At 44.7% G+C, this 19,809-nt stretch overlaps 2 protein-coding genes and 1 long non-coding RNA gene across 3 annotated transcripts in view; 2 read left to right on the forward strand and 1 right to left on the reverse strand.

Moving 5' to 3' along the window:
* VAT1L (vesicle amine transport 1 like) overlaps nucleotides 1-6,946 on the forward strand; it is a 172,623-nt gene extending 165,677 nt beyond the window's left edge. The window contains exon 9 of the mRNA XM_037816254.1: nucleotides 4,374-6,946. Coding sequence (XP_037672182.1) covers nucleotides 4,374-4,472 — 99 coding nt within the window. The 3' untranslated portion in view covers nucleotides 4,473-6,946. The remainder of the gene's footprint in view (nucleotides 1-4,373) is intronic.
* LOC119518847 lies at nucleotides 720-13,646 on the reverse strand. The gene is made up of 3 exons (XR_005213858.1): nucleotides 12,707-13,646; nucleotides 9,821-10,019; nucleotides 720-1,448 (listed from the first exon to the last, which is right to left on the reverse strand). It is a non-coding gene; the product is annotated as an uncharacterized LOC119518847 (long non-coding RNA).
* CLEC3A (C-type lectin domain family 3 member A) overlaps nucleotides 12,682-19,809 on the forward strand; it is a 45,026-nt gene continuing 37,898 nt past the window's right edge. The window contains exon 1 of the mRNA XM_037816255.1: nucleotides 12,682-12,831. The gene's annotated coding sequence lies outside the window, so the exon portion shown is untranslated. The remainder of the gene's footprint in view (nucleotides 12,832-19,809) is intronic.

The raw sequence follows: 19,809 nt of genomic DNA on the forward strand, positions 1-19,809 counted from the left end.
AGGTTTTTTTTTGTTTTGTTTTGTTTTTTGTCTTGGAGCTAAGACTAAAATGAGAAAGAGGTAAAATTTCTCGTGCATTTTAATTTTGTTTTATTATTTCCTTGGCTTTTGCAACCATGGTATAGTTTAAGTATGATGACCATTTTACTCAATGAGGGACAGTTTAAGGATAGGGCATTTTACAGTGTTTAAGGGAATGATGGTGTTCCGGTTTGCTAACGCTGCCATTATGCAAAATACCAGGAATGGATTGGCTTTTATAAATGGGGTTTATTTGGTTACAAATTTACAGCCCTGAGGCCATAAAAGTGTCCAGACTAAGGCATCAACAAGAAGATACCTTCACTGAAGAACGGTTGATGGTATCTGGAACATCTGTCAGCTGGGAAGGGACATGGCTAGCATCTGCTGTTCCTTTGCTCCTGGGTTGTGTTTCAAAACGGCGTTCTCCAAAATGTCTCTGGGTTTCTCTTAGCTTAGCATCTCCAACTGTCCTCTCTGCATTCCAAGTATCTCTAAGCATCAGCAAGCATCTCTTGGGGTATTTTGTCCTCTCTTAGCTTCTCTGGAGCAAACTGTGCTAGCATCTCAAAGCGTCAGCAAGAGTCTAGCTCTTAGCTTAGCATATCCCAGGGCGTTTTCCTCTCTGCTCTCTGTGTGAGCTCCCTTTAAAGGACTCCAGTAAAGAAATCAAGACCTACCCTGAATGGGCAGGGTCAAATCTCCATGGAAACATTCAATCAAGACGTCATACCCTAATCAAAAAGATTAACAACTCTGCCCCCACAAAATTGCATTAAAAAATATGGCTTTTGGGGGAACATAATTTATCCAAAGTGGCACAGATGGTAATAATGGATGTGGTTTATTAAATGCCTTCTAAGCATTAGGAACGCGCCAGCAGATGTTGGAAAGCCAATGAGGGGACACGATCACAGGTGGAAGGGGACTTAGATCCTGTCTCCTGTGCAACTACACTGTGACCTTTGGACACATGTTGTCAGCCCATCAGCAAAAGGCAGACAGGCTCTTGGAGCCACGCTTGGGCATCTTACTGACGCCAAGCACGACAGTTGCCCTCAACCTCTCCTCCCTAGGTGCTGCCTGTCTCCAATGCACATGAGGTCCCGGTGGGTCCTCAGGCCAATAGGAGCAACAACGGGGATTCTCTTCAGGGCAGGTGTAGAGTAAGGGTTCAGGGGCTGCCTTGGCATGCGTGGTCCTCCTTATTCCTGAGGCATTTACTCCTGTGACCTAAAGAAGCAGAGATGAAGGATAATGAGCTGGCCCAGATCTGTGGTATTTGGAGCTCCTGTGTGTGGAGAGGATGCCCCAGGCCATCAGCCTGGAAGTCTAGACTTGTAGGAGAGGGAGCCTGGAGTCAGGCTGAGCCTAGAACACCATGAGATCCAGGATGGGTCCAGTGAAAGAAGGACCGAGGCCAGCACCTAATGGAAAAGGAAACAACGCCAGGGTCAGGGTTCCACAGGAATGTGCGACTAAGCACCACCAACTGGGTGACTTGCAACAACAGAAGTTTATTCCCTAACGGTTCTGGAGGCCAGATGTCCAAATCAGGGCCATGCTTTCTCGGAATCTGTCGGGGAGTATCTATTCCATGACTTCTGGCAGTGCTTATTGGCCATCCATGGTGTTCTTTGTCCTAGTCGTCACATGGTTTCCTCCCCTCATCTCTCTGCATCCAAATTTCCCCTTCTTCTAAGGACCTCAGTCATGTTGGTGAAGGGGCCACCCCACTCCTGTATGGCCTCACTTTTTTCACTTGTCTAAGTCCATTTGTAAGGGCGCTATTTCTATATAAGCTCGTATTCTGAGGTACTGGGGATTAGAATGTCAACATATCTTTTTTGGAGGGGGCACAGTTCAGTCCATAACACCTGCTCAGCAGGTGCTGATGGAGGGGGCAGGTAGGCGGGACCAGCAGAGAAGTTTCTCCTGTCGGCATGACACACCCCAAGTTCAGGCTGACTCAGGACGTTCACTCCACCCTGTATCTGACCATCTGAACGGGTGCTGGGCTGAGACATGTGCACAGTGTACATGCAGGGCCAGGTAATTGCTGCTGACAGCTCCGGAGCAAATTTCCCAGGAGGGACCGAGAGCTGAGTGTCTCTGGAATGAAGTCTCCTCTGTCAGGCTGGGCCAGAGCAGAGCCAGGGATCAGAGCAGAGGCGATGGCTGCTTCCTCCAGACCCAACAGTATCAGCAGGCAGCCCTGCCCTGGTCCTGGTCATCTGCAGTGCCCAAGAAAGATGGTGGCCTTTTCTGAAGGCCGGAATTCTAATAGACCCTGTGCCCGAGCTGCAAACCACTGCTGCTCCGACAGCTTCTTTCACTATTATGGACTGCATCACACCCCCCACAAAGACAAGCTCAAGTCCTAATCCCCAGTCCTATGCATGTCAACCCATTTGTAAAAGGACCTTTGAAAATGTTATTAGTCAAGGTGAATCCAGTCTGAATTGGGTGGGCTTTAGTTCAATATGACTGGAGTCCTTTTTAGCAGAGAAAATTTGGATACAGTCAGTAGTAGGAGACAGATGGCCATGTGATGGAGGCAGAGATTGAGTTATGGATTGCCAGCAAGCCACCACCAGGATGCTACAGATGTCAGAGAGTGCAAGAGCCTGCCCACACCTTGATGTTGGACTTCAATCTCCAGAACCAAGACAAAAAATTCCTGTTACTTCAGCAACCAATCTCAGGTTTTTGTTATAGCCGCCCTAGCAAATGAAGACAACTGCCTCTGAGGCTCCCTCTCCACTGCTCTATGAGGACTAACAATAATAATTACCACTTCATAGAGCTATCATGAGGATGAAAGGGGGTAACGTGTAGAACATCACATTGGTGGATGAGTAACACATGCTCAATAAGGGAAAGCTCCTGTAGTTATTTTCCCCTATATTCTAAAAGTATGTATGGCACAGTGACTGGGCACAGTGCTAGTTCAGAGGATAAAACTGGAAGAAAATAAGAGACCCAGTCCCCCTCCGTGGTGTCTGCAGTTCATCTGGGGCAGATGGGCCTTCATCAACAAGCCATGCATATTGATGGGACATTACACCTGTTGATCAAAGAGATCTGTAGGCCATGAAACACATAGTGGGGGATTGTTCTGGAAGTCTGGGAAGGCTTCCATGAGGAAGTGGACTGAGAGCTGGAGGAAACGTGGGCATTCACTAGGCAAAGGGGGTGGGGGCAGCATTCCAGGGAGAAGGCACTCCGCGTGCAGTGGCTGAGAGGGGATGGCTGGCACCAGGCAGGCCAGCCTGGGGCAGAATTCCCAGGGACAAGAATGAGCAGCAAGAGCAGGCAGGGACTCTGGTTTGAAAGGTCTGGAGTTCAAAGTAAATTCCAAACTCAGGACCTAGATACAGAAAAGAAATTGGAGGCACAGTTCATGAAGGGAAAGTTAATGGACAGGACTGAATTTTGTGAGCATCTAGCATGTGTTCAGCACTCTGCCAGATGCTGCATATTTATCATTTCCTTTGGTTTCACTCAGTGCTTCTACCAATTCTGTAAAGGCTGGCGGGATTATCCCCATTTTAAAGATGAGGCAATGGAGGCTCAGCAGGGTTGAGTAACTGCCAGGTGATTAAGGGGGGAAAAAAAGAGCCAAACAAAGTCCCTATCTTCACAGAAACTACATTTCAGTGGGGGGCTATAGATAACCAAGTAAGTAAATGCTCATTGGTTTATATTGTTTTTGCTGTTAGTAAGTGACAGAGGCAGGATGTAAACCCTGGTCAGTGTGTTCAGTGGACACAGCCAACATTCCACCCACACCCCTCCATGCTCATGATTCCTCCTGCCGCACCTGCCCCCTCTGCCTGAGAGCTCCACTGGGCACCGGTGCATACCTGAGTTACGCGCAAAACTGGCTAGAGATGCCCGGGAGATACCCAGCCTCCCCCAGAGCACCGCTTAGCCACTAACAGAAAGGAGTCGATGGGTGTACACTCCAGCTTCCTCGCCCCTCAAGTGGACACCTCTGAGGCATGTCCTCACAGTGTCCTGGAGGTCCCCAGCAGAACCGAGCCCCAGTTGCCCACGGCAGGGACCTGCTTCTGAACACACCCTATGTTAGCTCCTCACTCCCCTACCAGTGCTTCTTGGGAGCATCTCCTAAATTCCAAATATTTGCATTCAAATCCTTATCTCAGAGTCACCTACGTGGGGAGCCAAACATAAGACAGCTAACACCACACTGCCTTCCAGGGGAAGCAAGTATTTCTAGCTAGTAATCCTCAAAGAAATCCTTTCCGTGGGGCTCCATCAAGGGAGGCATCAGTCAGATGCTCAGAGAAGGTGGAGAATCCTGGGTAAAGTCTCCTGTTGAATTCCAGATGGCCAACGACAGCACGGAGACCAGTGAGGCAGGAGAAGAGGAGGAGGACCACGAGGGCGACAGCGAGAACAAGGAACGGATGCCCTTTATCCAGTAACCCAGGACCCAGCAGAAGAACATGAAGGATGGTTTGGAAGAAGAGGACCAGGCTGAGAAAGCTCTTCTGTGCCCCAGTGAACAAATGCTGTAGTCCAGTGCGTGTTGTGTTTGTCTGCAGTCAGCTGAGCTAAAAAAGCCGTTGATCACTGTTGTTTTTTGGATTTAAGTGCCAATCCCACTCCATGCAGTATTATGTCCCTCTCCCAATTGTGAGTTACACTCTCCCTTCTCCCCTATATCAAAACCATCCTTCTTTGGGTCCTTCTTGACAGTTCTAGAACAGCCTTGCAAATTAATACAAGCCCCCGGGCCCAATGCCTAAGAGACCAGACATGGGCAAAGACAAGTTTGGTTTGAAAGGCATAATCACATTGCAATGTCCTGGTCTTGGAATTCCTCAGGCTGATGATACTTTTTTCTGCCAGCCAGCCATGCTTCTGACAAGACTACTTGCCAGTTTGGCCAGCAGAAAGAGGGTAGGCTAAGACATTGTCATAAGCCCATAAATTTAGAACCTCTCCAAAAAAGCAGTTTCCCTCTCTCCATTTAAGAGGCAACTTCCTTATATTCATTTAGTTATTCCACTGTCAAAAGCTTCAAGCCACTCTCCTCTAACTCTCTGGTTTTTGATTCTTTCACTGGTTTTCATCAATAAACACAGGCAGACAGGTGTGGATTTTTCAGGATAGAAGATGGGTCAACAGTATGAATTTGAGGAACAACCACAGGGAATTCTCTGCTGAAACCACATCTTATGAGCAAAATCCATATACATTTTATTTTAATTTTAAGAAAACTCACCATGTGTGGGACTAATTCAGAAGTCATTACTGAGACTTGACACTTTGCCCACTTGCCACTGGCCCGACCAGTTCTGCTCTTTGCAAACCCTGGCAGTAGCAGGCACGGTTAGCATGGATCCCCCTAGGAAGAGCTCCCTTGTACACCAGAGTTGGAAAAATCAACAGATGTCTTTTTTCTTGCCAAAGCTTGTTCCAACATGCAGCAAACTCTAGTGATATGATACAAAAGGCTAATGCTCAAAATCTGATACCAAATGTGCGGTTCCTTCCCTCTGATACATAAAACTGTGATGCAGACCCTCTCTAGAGCCCCTGCTTTTTGGAAATCAGGGACTGAACTAGCTGATTGCACACCTTTGTTCGATTTTCCAGCTCCTAAATCCCTGAGACTCCCCCACCCCATCCCCAATCCACCACCACCACGCCCTCCCCCGCTTTGGCTGTGCTTGAGAGGTAGACACAGTTACCCTCAGTGTCTCCAAAAACAGCCTCCTCGGTCCCTCCTCTCAGCCCTTTGGGCCAACAGGTTTAACTCCATCACTGACAAGCCAAGGTGGAGACACAGGAAGACCAGGTGTTAAACCCCAGCTCACTTTCCATTCTGGAAGACATCAGAGGTTTCCCACATTGCCTGATTTCTCCACCAATGAGCCTTAGGCCAGACCCAACTCTTTCCCCCAAGTGATGGAAATCAATACATTTCAGCAATTACTTGTTTTATTTCCAGAGTCCTTTTGTAACAAATGTTGCCTCATTAACCGTGTTCTTTTCCCTATCCTAAGCTCGTGGTGATGACTTATTTATGCCAAATGTTTATCTGAAGGAAGTTTCTCCTCCTTGTGAATGTTCATGTAAAATATGAAGAAAAGAAAGGTGCTGCCTCTACTGCCCAGTGGGATGAGAGTATTTCAAAAGAGGACACCAAGTCATCTTCTCTTCCTACCACAGGACTGTGCCATTTAGAGAGAGAGTGTCAAAGTTTTATCCCCCAAAACTTTTGTTAGATGCTGTGTTATTGTTCCTGCTTCGTCGGTAACCATGCTGAAAATGAGTCTGAGAGGAACCTAAGGAGAACCGGGCCCCAGTGACATCCCTGGGGGGCAGAAATGCCATTTTCTAGGGCTGGGGGAGCAAAGCCCCCGGGTGGCCCCAGGGCCCTCCCCTACCAAGGAGAGGGACTTGGCTGCATCAGACTCCAGATGGCCTTTGTTACTTCTAGAGCAGAAGCAGGAAAAGCCGTTCCTTCTCAAGTCTGTTTTTTTCATTTGTTTTTAATTGGCAAGGTTAGTACAGTAATCCGAATTATGCCATCTGTTTAAAGAAATCCCTTTCCTCTCCTCAAAATACAGAATGAAAAGAGATAACTAGAGTTTGACCAATAAGATCAATTGATACCATGAAGAAGGGTGTGGGGGAACTATATTAACTGTTTATTGTACCCTCACTTTCCGTACCTTCTTCCCATCAGGATTGTTTATCTGAAGGAAGTGTGAAGAACATCTCAGTTTGCCTTAAAGGAACTGTGAAGGCTTCTCTGTAATTTAAGCTCGATTGGCGTGAACTGAAACATTGTCAAATGTATTTGTGGCTTTAGAGCTTTTGTTATATTGTGCCTACAAAGCAAATTATGTTTACATGAAACATAAATAAAGTATTCAGCATAGCATAACCTCACCTGGCATCTGTTACTCCACATAAATAGTAGTTGAATAAGCTGCTCCACTATTAAAATGCAAGGACTGGGTAACTGAGAAGGAAAAAAGAAAAAGCATGTAATAGGAGAATCCCCAGATGAGAAACTAAAGACCACATGGAGAAGATGGGAATGGAGATGAGATAAGCCTTTAAAAAGAAATTCAGATTCCCTCAAAGTAAAACTGCTAAATAAAAGGACTAGTAAAGACATCATATGATAGTAATAGCAATAGTAGCAAACATTGATATGGCACCTACTATGTGTCAGATGCTGTTAGAAGAGCTTTATATAGATTAGCTCACTTATTTTCCCAATAGCCCTGAGAGGTAGGGTCTTCCATTAGCCCATTTTACGGGTGGCAAGGCTGAAGCACAGAGAAGGCTTGTCACTTGCCTAAGATCCAGTGATGATGGAGACAGGATTTCAAGCCTAGCAGTCGCCTCTAGATCTGTGCTCTTAACCCTATCATGCTGCCTTTCATCTTAATAAGGGTAAAATACAATGCATTTCAAGTTACCATCCCTTGAGCCCTAGAAACTCTTCAGGATTCTGTTTCCCCTGATTTCAAGGATATGCTTGTAAATTTGTTTTGCTTTGTAGCAAATAATATGCATATCAGGAAGCATTTTTTTCCTGTGACTGGTTCTCCGTCCAAGTGTTCAATGAAGTGCTGATTTAAAAACTCATGCATCTCTACAGTTTTGATTTTCATGATGTAAAATCCTCAAGGTGATCAAAGAGGTACACAAAAGTAAATCTTCAGCTAGGCCTCCCTATGGTTGTGCCTAAGAGCCTCCTCCCGAATGCCTCTTTGTTGCTCAGATGTGGCCCTCTCTCTCTAGCTAAGCCAACTTGAAAGGTGAAATCACTGCCCTCCCCCCCTACGTGGGATCAGACACCCAGGGGAGTGAATCTCCCTGGCAACGTGGAATATGACTCCCGGGGAGGAATGTAGACCTGGCATCGTGGGACGGAGAACATCTTCTTGACCAAAAGGGGGATGTGAAAGGAAATGAAATAAGCTTCAGTGGCAGAGAGATTCAAAAAGGAGCCGAGAGGTCACTCTGGTGGGCACTCTTACGCACACTTTAGACAACCCTTTTTAGGTTCTAAAGAATTGGGGTAGCTGGTGGTGGATACCTGAAACTATCAAACTACAACCCAGAACCCATGAATCTCGAAGACAGTTGTATAAAAATGTAGCTTATGAGGGGTGACAATGGGATTGGGAAAGCCATAAGGACCACACTCCACTTTGTCTAGTTTATGGATGGATGAGTAGAAAAATAGGGGAAGGAAACAAACAGACAAAGGTACCCAGTGTTCTTTTTTAACTTCAGTTGCTCTTTTTCACTCTAATTATTATTCTTGTTATTTTTGTGTGTGTGCTAATGAAGGTGTCAGGGATTGATTTGGGTGATGAATGTACCACTATGTAATGGTACTGTAAACAATCGAAAGGACGATTTGTTTTGTATGACTGCGTGGTATGTGAATATATCTCAATAAAATGAAGATTAAAAAAAAAAGTAAATCTTCAAGGGCTAGGATTTCATGAAAGAGGAATTCAAGGCTGAGGAGGTTTGCCATATTTCTCAGTAGGAAGCAAAAAAAAAAAAGCCACATGTATAAGCCTAAATTGACAACGTAGAAGAGTTAGTCACGTTGTCAGTGAAGTGCTTCACTTTATAAAGGCACGGTACTTCCTACAGAAAATCTCATTTGGTGCCCAAGTACTGTATATAAATCTCATGGCTTCACATCGTCAGTCTCTGTTCACTATCACATGTTAAACACAATCTTAACTAAAATCTAAACTAAATTCAGATCTTCACTTGCGGAGAATAGGAAGCAGGCCTAGGAGTTAGAAACAAAATCTTTTGCAGTATGGGTGAAGTTAGGGTAGTCATGGAGAGAAAGACTCCAAAGCCATTTTGAGCATAGGGAAACATTTGTGTAAAAACAAGGAGGTGAGAAATTTTGAAGGGTATGTTTGAGGAATGGAGAGCAGAACCATATATTTGACATACGAAGGTACATGGTGGGGTGGGGTGCAGTGTGGAGGAGACTGACCTGGTGGGAAGTCAGCACCAGGTCTGGAGGTCTTTGAATGCCAAGCTGATAATTTTTGTTTTTCCAGGGAAAGGGACAAGCATGCATCATGATGTAGTCACATGAAAGCTTGGGGTGGGCGTGATTTCTAATGGTGAACTCAGGGTTCAATGGGAGAAGGGGCAAGAGATAAAGCTAAAGGTGGTTGGGAGTCAGACCTCAAATGCTCTCCTAGTTTGAGTCTCTCAGAAGCAGACCTTGGGACAAGCATTTGCATGCAGGGGGTACTGAGGAAGCGAGTCCGGGAAGCACAAATCCCTATCCGTAGGGAAGGGAAGAAGCCAGTTCAGGGTGTGTTGACGAGCACTTAGCACTGGGGGAGATGGCAGACACGTCCTGAGTCGTCCCCCTCAGAGGCTGAAGCTGTTGAATTGGCCCAATTCCCACGCGTCATAGCTTGGGGGCTACTCCTCACCAGGGTATTGATTTTCTGACACTCTTGCCTGCCCCTTGTGGGAACCAAGCACATTGCTGTGGCTAGAGAATGTCCTTAGAGAGTCACAAGAAGCCATTGCTGAGTACAGGAGCAGCGCGGGGAGGTAGAACAGGTGCTTGCAACTCCTAGAGAACTTACTCCTCACTAGGCATCAAGGGGAGAGTTTTTGAGGTTTTTGAGGCTTCCCACTAACTACTTTCCAGTCTTCCTAACCATCCCTCGCCCCCACGCTCCAGCTATTCCGTCCGCTCACCCACCCCTTCTTTTCTGTTTTTTGTTTCCCTGCATTGGTCTCTCACCTGGAAAGTACGGTGTCTGCTTAGAGGAGATAGCCAAAATGCCTCACCATCTCACCAGAGAGGGGTGGTCTCATTGGGAGGTTCCTGGCAATTTCAGGTCTCTTCTTCACTGTGACCAGAAAAATCTGGGGCTCTGTGATAACCAAGACCACTTTTTTGCTTGAAGGATTTTTACTGTTCTTTTATTGGGTTCTGGGTCCTAGAAATAGAAAGAAAATAAGGCACAGACCCTGTCCTCTAGAAATTCACAGTCAGTCCAGAATTGTGCTTTCCCACAGAAATGGATTGTGGGCCACATACAAAGTTAAATTTTCCAATAGCCACATTTAAAAAGTAAAAGGAAATGGGTAAAATTAACTGTAATAATATATTTTATTTAATCCTACATATACAAAATGCTATCATTTCAAGATATAATCAACCTAAAAGCTACTAATGTTATATTTTATGTTCTGTTTCTCATCCTAAGGCTTTGAAATCTGGTGCGTATTTTACAGTTACAGCACATCCCAATTTGAACAAGCCATATTTCAAGTGCACAATAGCACTCATGCCTAGTGGCTACTATTTTGGAGAGGAAGGTCTAGTGGAAGAGCAGATAGGGACATGAATGTGTACAATACAGCTTCAAAGATGCAATGTTGGGGGGCAAGTGGGGCACAAAATGAGAAGGGGTCAACTCTGTAATGGAAGGAGATGGTGAGGAAAGTGTACTTGGGAGCTGCAATGCTTGAGTGAAATCTTGAAAGAGGAGTGGGTGTTGTTGATGGGAACCATGCACAGAAAGCACTTAGCAGACACTCAATAAACATTAGTTTCCTTATCCCCATCTATCAATGCTGGGAAGAACTGGATGCTGGAGAAGTACTCAGTAGCTTCCTTCCTTTTCTTTAACAACAGAGAATACAGAGATCCCAATATTTTGCTTCCAGACTTCTATGTGGGGTAAAAAAATAAGTGATTTTGCATTCTGTGCCATGAGCAGAATGAGCAGAGCTCCTATTACCAGCCAAGCAAAGATGTTGGGAAATATATTCCATGGATTATTCAAATTGGCACCCAAACAAAGGAGTAACTCAGGTGCCACGGAAACATCACACCACACACATGTACATCCAGCCTGTGCAGTGAGTGAGAGCACAAGCCTTGGACTCGTACAGATCAGGGATCAGTTGAGCAAGGTGCTTTTCCCCTATTGAAATGGGGATACTATCGTCTCTATTTTAGGATTGCTGTGAAGCCCAAATGAGACAGTGTGTGTGTAACCCAACTGAAATCATGACCCACATGTTCCAATGTGGAAGTCAGATGGTAAATGCCTTCAAGATAAAGTCTCTCACTCATTGGATAAACACTGATCAAATGTCTAGCAGGTTCCTGGCACAATATGTTTAGGGTCTTAGCAGCAAAAATAAGAAAGAAAAAACCTCTGTAATGCAGGAGCTCATGGTTTAATGATGTGACAAGTAAGATATATCTCTTGTGCAAATGGCAATTTGTGAGGTTTGCCTTGGACTGAGTTTCTGTGAGCCGAGTGGTAAAGAGGGCTGCAGCTGATCTGGGATGGCTTATCAGGAGCAGGTGGTGAGAAGAGTCTGTCTTCAAGCACAATGGTGAGCAATCACATGGTAGGTTCATGGTATGGTCTACACACAGCTATTGGATGCTTCAAGAAACAAGATGGGAGATTAATAGGACTGGTTATAGAACTCCATGAATATCACTTCAAGGAATCTAGGTTTTCTACTGAAGGCAAAGGGGTTAATCAAGGGATTATTTAAGAATGGTCTCAAGGAAGAGAAGACCATGGGAAATCTTCCCCAAATGAACTTCCTTCTATTTGAGCCAGCTTCAGGAGGCCTGAGAGAGGGGGAGCCATATTAGAATTATAGTTCTGTGGCAATCCCCAGAGGTCCGTCCATTGTCTATTTGATCATGAGGTAAGGCAACCACTAAACTGGCATGAGTGGAGATAAAGAACACCTCTCCATTTCAGGAGTAGTGAGACGAGGAGGGGCTAGTGATACAGGCTCTTGAGAAGCTGGGAAACTGAGGGGCGTGTCCCCTGGAATCCTCCAGAAGATAAATCACCATCTGTCCAAGCTGAGAGTCACAACTATCGCAGGACAAAAGACTCTCGTGGCATGCTCTGATAGAGACTGAAATCATTTTCAAAAACCTGTCCCAGCTCAGTTAAGTGTCCACAGAGGGAAAGAAGGCAAACCAGAGGGAAAAAATATGAACACTTACTGAGGACTTGCTCTTTGCCAAACATTTTACACACACCCTCACTGACTTGGAAAGTAGGCACAGTCTCCATTCACAGATGAGGACACTAAATCTCTGAGATGTTAAGTAACTTGTCCATGTTCATTCAGTCAGAAAGTAGAGGAATCCCCCCTAAGATCCAGGACTCTCCATGACACAAAGCTTCCGCCCAGCAGCTGGAGAAGATGGTGGCAGGAGCTCCAACTTAATATCCCCCTGGCACTGTGGCCACGCCCTACCTCCCTCCCTGGCAAGGGAACAAAACTCCCTCTTCCTTAGCTCTAGTGCAAATCAAGGTGCTCTCAGGAAGGCTCGGATTAGCCTAGCTTGGGTCACATGTCCGTCCTTAAGCCAATCATTGAGGCAGAGGGAAGGTGATTCTGATTGGCCATCCTGGGTCATGTGCCACCCCGGGGCCTGGCCGTAAAGGAAGCTGGGTAATCTGATTGACAAACCTACCAGAACCACGTGCCATGGGGAGGGATGCTGGGCGGGTGAATGTGTGTCCACCGCAGCTCTGGGACGCTGAGGACACACTGTGTGCCAGACGCCATTTTAAGCCCTTGCAGCGTCAGGGACAGCGCCGCGCCACATGTTTCTCCATCCGTCAGAACTCACCTGTCGCTGCGGACTGTTCCTGGCCTGCTGACAGCTTCCCACCTCGAGCACCCGCCTCCGTCTTTCTTCTGTGCCTGCGGGCTTCCTCCAGCACCACAGGACACAAGGGACCCAGAATTGCTGAGGTGGGTGTGTTTGGGGGAATAACACCCCCAGAGGCAGCTTCAGCCCGTGCAGGCTGGAGCCAGATTCCCAGCCTCTGGGGCCGTGATTCGCCGGCAGGTTCCGCTCGGTTTCTCGCGGGTGGGATTGAGCCCAAGTTTCCCACGCGGTAACTGGCTCATTAACACACCCCTATGGGCTTCTCTCCCTTCCTTATCTCATCCCCCCACAGTTTCTGCCTGAGTTTGCCTCCCAGATATACAACCTGCTCTCAGAGTCTCTCTCAGGCCTGCTTCAGGGGTGGAGCCAAATGAAAGGCAGTATTTACATGTATAAACTTACTAAATATTCATAACAACCCTGTAAAGTAAGTGACGCTATCCCCATGTTATGGATGGCAAAATTGAAGGTCAGAGAAGTTAAATAAAAATGCCCAAAATGGCACAGCTGGCAACCGAGTTTCCAGAATTTGGAGAAAGCAAGCTCAGCTCTCTCAATTGCCCAATTCAGTGCACTGAAACCATGCGATACCGCTTAACAAGTTGGAAAAGAAATTATTCAAAAGCTAAGCTAGCCTCATAATTAAAATTACTTCTGCCCAGGACGTGAGGAGGGATTATTGCTGTTTACCTGACTCTGAAGAGCTCTGTCCAAGGCCAGAGGGAGGGGGCCCAGCAACCCCGATGAGTTAAAGAGCTAGGTGTGAAACAGAAAATCAGACCAGCGCAGGCACGCAAATATCATACGTTTACCCTTTGCTAAACCAAGCATAAATACTAATTTACTGAGGCCAGGCTAATGCTCAGCTGGACTGCTGATACTAAGAGATGGTCTCGTCACTGCCCTTGTTTGGGGCAGATTAATCACCTGGCAAGGCAGGAAGATGGTGACCATCAAATGATCAAATCAACAGTTTGAGTATTTAATTATTAACTAAATGAGTTGAGAATGTATCGGAACCTCCTGTGCCCAGGGTATCTCCACCCCACCCCCCACCCCCACCCCCACAAGGTAAATATTATTAAGGAGACTCCACTCAGTTCTATAAATATTTACTTGCTGTGGAGGAGGACTAGGAGATAAGCCCAGACTGGAGGCTGCAGGCAGAGCGCCCACTGTCTGGAAGATGGAGTGAGCCAGGAATACCCATGGCCAGGAAAAGGCCCAAAGGAGAGAAATTCATGGTGTTCTGGGGTGCCTGGAGCCTCCAGTACCTCTTCTTTAAAAGGGGAATGAAAACATTCCCAACTTCCTTGGGTGGTTGTTCAGATTAAATGAGTCCATAGATGTAAAATGCTTACATGAGGGCCTGGCACATCATAAGCACCTGTGATCATGAGCTGTTTTATCAGTTGCATCTGATGTTCCTTGGGGGCATGATTCCCTGCCCTGTGGTGTTGGGGGACCTGTGAATCAGTATACCTAGCCATCCTCAAACCAAATTGGGTGTATCACCCAGTAGAGACCAAATGGAGGCTCTCTTAGTAATTTTACACTTAAGGACAGGAAAATGCCTAAAGCCCGCTCATCCTGGTGCCCTAAACGGACTCTTTGTGAGTCCCTGCTATCCAGATCCCCAGAGCTGCCACATTTCTATATTTTGTCAAGCCTAGTTCTTGAGACTTGTCTTGGATTTGGTGAGTTGCCCATACTTATAGCTTAAGTTAGCCACACCTGATTTCTGTTAAGAATGCGCTCTGATTAAAAAAAAAAGAGGAGAGTTGAACAGGGCCTTGAATAACTCGGCAGAGCTATACCCAGGATAGTTCTGCTTCCTGATAGTGTCCATATAGATGACACCTTGATTTCCCAAAGGAGGGTTGGGACATGTAGTCTGGCAGAGGATTTTTGATGCACATCAGAGATGAGAGGCAAACACATGCCAATATATAGGCATTTTGAAACATTTCAACTTTTTAATTGGGACAAAATGATCACATATTTGCAGTACAAAAAATAGATCCAACATACCCACAATACAAGAGCAGCATTTCCCACATTTCCATTATTTGTGATTTTTGTCATACCTGAGCCCCATCTGTATCATTAATGTTTTTCCTTAAATCAACTCACTTTTACTAACTTTAATAAATTTTTATGCAATTTCTTTTACTACCTTAAATGTAAAAATCAATACCATTTGCCATAAGCAGAAAGCAATTGTAAACATTTGTACAGTGGGGCCATGTAATGGAATACCACTGGACAAATCTGGGACAATATGATCATCAAAATAAATAATGATAGAAATGGAGAGTAGTCCATTGAATAAAATAAAAATCCGTAAGCCCATCAATGAGCAATAAATAAATAAATAAACCTCTTCCTTTTAGTAGAGTTTGTTTCATTTCAGATACATGAAAATCAACTAGTTAGTGAAAGTTTGGTGAGAAATAGCTTAGTCTCAAAATACTTTTGCACAAATTACTTATTAATTACAAAGTGAAAAATGTGCTGTCGAGAGACCTGGCAGCCAATACCTTAACCAAGTGATCAAAGGCAGCACCACCAAGATGGACAAACTGACTGACAGCATGTGCTACCCAGCATGATGCACTGGGAGGACACAGTCGCTCTTCTGTGATATTCCTGCCCAAATGTGTAGAACTCAATTTATTCATGAGAAAATATCAAGCAAACCTAAACGGAGGAATGTTCTACTAAAAAAAAAAAAGAGGAAAGAAAGGGAAAGAAAAAAACTGGGCTGTACTTTTCAAAAATGTTAAGATCAGGAGGGGCAAAGTCTGAGAAAGTATTACAGAGTAAAGAAGACCAAAGAGATAAGAAACATGACAAATAAAAACACGTGTATGGTCCTGGGTTGGCTCCTGAGCTGAGCAGTGGTCACAGGTTGGGGGGCAGGGGGGTGGTGGGTGGGGGTGGGCTATAACAAGCATTATTGGGACAATTGATGAAATGTGAAGGGACTGTGGATTAGATCATAGTATTGTATCAATGTTAAGTTGCCTGATTTCAATAATTGTATTGTGGTGAGGTAAGAGAATGTCCTTATTCTTAGGAAATACACACTGAAATACTTAGGTGAAAAAAGGCATAACATCTCCAGCTTACTTTCAAATGTTTCAAAAAAATAAAAATAGGCCGAATGAGAATGAGAAAGAAAAATATGATTAGTAGGTGAATCTGGGTAATAAGTTCTTTAGGCTACTTTGGCAACTGTTCTGTCAGTTGGAAATTATATCACAATAACAAGTTACCAAAGGAATGCTAAAAAAATTAATATAAGAAAACATGTTATTAGAGTCTAATTTAAAACTATTGTCAATTAGAGTCGCTGAGCTTGAGGCCAGTTTCTTGTTAATAAAAAAGAGATTAGCAAGTTTTAGAAAGATTTCTAAAGACATACCAACATCAAATTAAAAATGTCTCCTTGATGCAATAATCTGGATTTAAAGAAAATTGGAAAGAGAATGCTCTTCAATGTGCGTGCCCCAGTGGTATCAATAAGAAACTCTAGGGAACCCTGTGCTCAAGCAAACAAGGCTTGTAGAAGCTTTCATCTGTCGAGCAGCTAGAAACCCGGAAGGCAGGAAGCCAGGGCAGTGTGACTTCCTTACAGAGTTCTTGGCTGTGAAGACATGCCAGTGCATATAATGCAATACCCTGGTTTTGTCTGTAAGAAATCTATTTTGCTCATAACAGTTTTGAAACAGATCTCGCTTCTGGGTGGGCAATATTTTCTCCAGGCAGCCGTTTCTATTTAAATGCTGGCTAAGCCCAGCTTCAACAGTGACTCAAGACAGAAGTTTTGTTTCCACCACACCAGGAAGCTCAGATGGAAAGAGGAACCATCTGCTGCTACACTTAGAGTCCATTTCCAGCTGCCGACCACCTGCAGTCCCAAAATTGAGACAGAATCACCCGAATGCCCCCCCCCCCAATAGTCCCAATACTTGGAAAGGGCGAAAACTGCAGTGGCACCAACTAGCGCTGAAAATGAAACCATAGTCCACACCCATTGTATTTCTAATTGTGAGCTAAGAAGACTCTTAAGAATCTCCATGGCCATCGCCAACACCATCCCAAATAATATTTATCGCTTACCACAGGATACTCCCGCTGAGCACTCTGCATAGATCATTTCATTTAATTCCCTCACCGTATGAGGCTGTCTTTCATTTTACAGATGAAGAACCTGAGGCCAGGACAAGTTATGTAACTAACCCTGGTTCCAGGTTAAACCTCTGCCTCCAGAGCCTGTATGCTTAGTCACCATCAACCAGGAGGCTGTGCTGCCCTATTAAAAAATAGAGAGGCATCTTGCTGTTGAGTTGCCAGGTAAATACAGGCTACCCAGATAAATTTGAATTTCAGAAAAACAATGAATACTTTTTAATATAAGTGTATCCTAATATGGCACGGGACATACTTATACTTGATCCCTGGCTCGGAAGACCTGTGGATTAGCTGTTAGGCCACAAGGCTCCACTGTACCAGTGGGATCCAGACTTCCTGGGTATCTTTTACAAAAGTCTATATGCCCCATGCCCTTCCAGCTGTTTCAGGATTGTTTTCTGTGGGAAAGGGCAGTGGTGGTTTATGAGTTCTAGAAAGATACCAGAGAATCCCACAGGCAGTTATTTTAAAGAGTAATAAGGTTACCTTTGGGCTGGACCCACATTACCAACGTGAAATACTCTCCTTCCCTGAGCTTCAGGCCTCTCATATGCAAAGAGAGAGCATTGGACTTGTGTGTGTGTGTGTGTGTGCATGTATGTGTGTGTGGGGTGGGGTGGGGTGGGTTCTCAAGCATGGTCCCCAGGCTGCCTGCGTCAGAATCACGTAGGGACCTTGTCAAACAGGTGGCTTCTTGATTCCCAACCCAGACCACTTGAATCACAAATTTTAGGGAAAGAGCCAGGAAAACTGCATTTTAATAAGATCCCCAAGGGATTGTGATGCATCCTGATATTTAAAACCTTCTGGACCAATGAATTTTGAAAACCTGATGTTAAATGAAGGAAGCCAGACAGGCAAGGCTGCATATTGCATGAGTCCATGTATATGAAATAACCAGAATAGGCAAATCCAAACGGGTAAGTTGATGAATATGGACTGTCTTTAGAGAGTAATGAAAATGTTCTGGAATTTGATAGTGGTGATGGTTACACAACCTTGTGAAAATACTAAAAACCACTGAATTGTACACTTTAAAATGGTGCATTTGATGATATACAAATTATATCTAAATTCTAAAATATAATAATAGATAAATAAAAGATAATGGAAAAAATAACTGGACTAGGTGATCCTAGATTGGGGTCCCCCAGAAAGCACCCCTCAGAATTGTCTGATAAAAGGATCTGCAGGAACTAAGAATTAAAACCTCTCCCAGAAGGTCACGGAATAGCAACTTGGGAGAAAATGCTCTGAGGAGGTCTATCCTTAAAAGAAAGAAACATCTTAGCCCAGCAATTCATATACTTATCTTTGCCCTACAGAACACATCCCTCACGCCGAACCTTTCCCCAGCCCCCTTTTACAAACATCTGATTCTGTGCTCACCCTGTGCTGAGTTCTAGGGGAGGTCAGTGGGAGTGGGGAGTGGCTGATGGTCTAGTGACAACTGAGTGGCCCACGACACTGCAGTAAGGAAGGGCATGGCTCCAGGATCCGGCTGCTGGATTTCGTACATCCTGGCCCAACACTAATTTCCCAGGGGTGAGTCCTTAGGCCAGTCTCGAAATAACCTCAAGTACCACTACCACCCCTTTCCTAATTGGTAAAAGGAGGATAACAATAATCCCCAGCTGCTAAGATTGTCATGCGAGTTAGATGGGATCATGAACATAAAGCTCTTAGCTCAGTGTTAGGCTTGTAGGAAGGGCTCAGATATGGCCTAGCTGGACCATTTCTTGAGAAAGAAATCTCAAAAGATCCCAGTGACAAGTATATATTCCACAAACTTTAAATTTCCCCGTAAGGCAGAAAAATTGTTTCAAGAACTCCTTGAACTTGGACTCCGGAGTGTTTCCCAATAACACATGCTAATGTGATATGTCCCGTGGCCTGCGTTAGAGATTTTTCTGCTGCACCTCCTTGAAAGTCCTAGAAGACGTAAAGGACTCTTACCCTCCTAGTTTAGGAAGAGAGAGTTTGACCTCACAATGCAGATCAACACTGAGAATTATTTCCGCGGAGTGGGGAGAGGCAGGGAGGGTATATATGGTCATAACAAAGCAGGAGATATTTTGTTAGATAAATTGCATGGTCAGAGTATGTCTCTCTTTGGTAGTGGGGATAGGGATGATCCTATTTTACTTTTATAAAACATTTTTGGGAAAATAAACCACTGTATATTTAGTACCTAAATGAAGGGATGGGGGAAATTGGAGGCAGTTGAACACCAGCTACCAACAGCAGCTCTCCCTGAGCTATGACATGACAGATTTCTATTTTCCTTTGTTGTTTATTTTTATAATCCTTGGATTTGTACAGTGACCTTGCATCAGCATGCCTTACTTTGGTAACCCAGAAAGAATAACACAAGTTCTGTGTATGTGCGGGCGTTTGTGAAGCTAAAGGTGGCTGGAGCATCTCTGAAGCTCAGATGGGACCCAGAAATAGCAAGCGCCAATCAGTCCCTTATCAGAATTAACTTTCCTCCTTAGAAAGCCTAAGAGAGGGATTCTCAGACTTTGCCTGTATGAAAATCACACGGAGCTTGTTAAAAGTAATGCAGTTCTTTTGACTATATCCCTAAGAGTGGAATCGCTGGGTCACATGATAAGCCTGTGTGTGACTTTTTGAGGAACTGTTCAACTGTTTTTCACTGAACCATTTCACTTTCCCAAAAGCAATGTATGAAGGTTCCGATTTCTCCACATCCTCGCTGGCTATTGTGATTTTCTGGTTTTTATTTTCATCATTATCATCATCATGGCTATACTCATGGACATGAAGTGGTATCTCACTATGCTTTTGATTTGTGTTTCCCTAAGGACTAATTGTTCACTTTAAAATCATTAATTTTATGTTGT

Source organism: Choloepus didactylus, chromosome 22, assembly GCF_015220235.1.
Source record: "Choloepus didactylus isolate mChoDid1 chromosome 22, mChoDid1.pri, whole genome shotgun sequence".
Classification (NCBI taxonomy): Eukaryota; Metazoa; Chordata; class Mammalia; order Pilosa; family Megalonychidae; genus Choloepus; species Choloepus didactylus.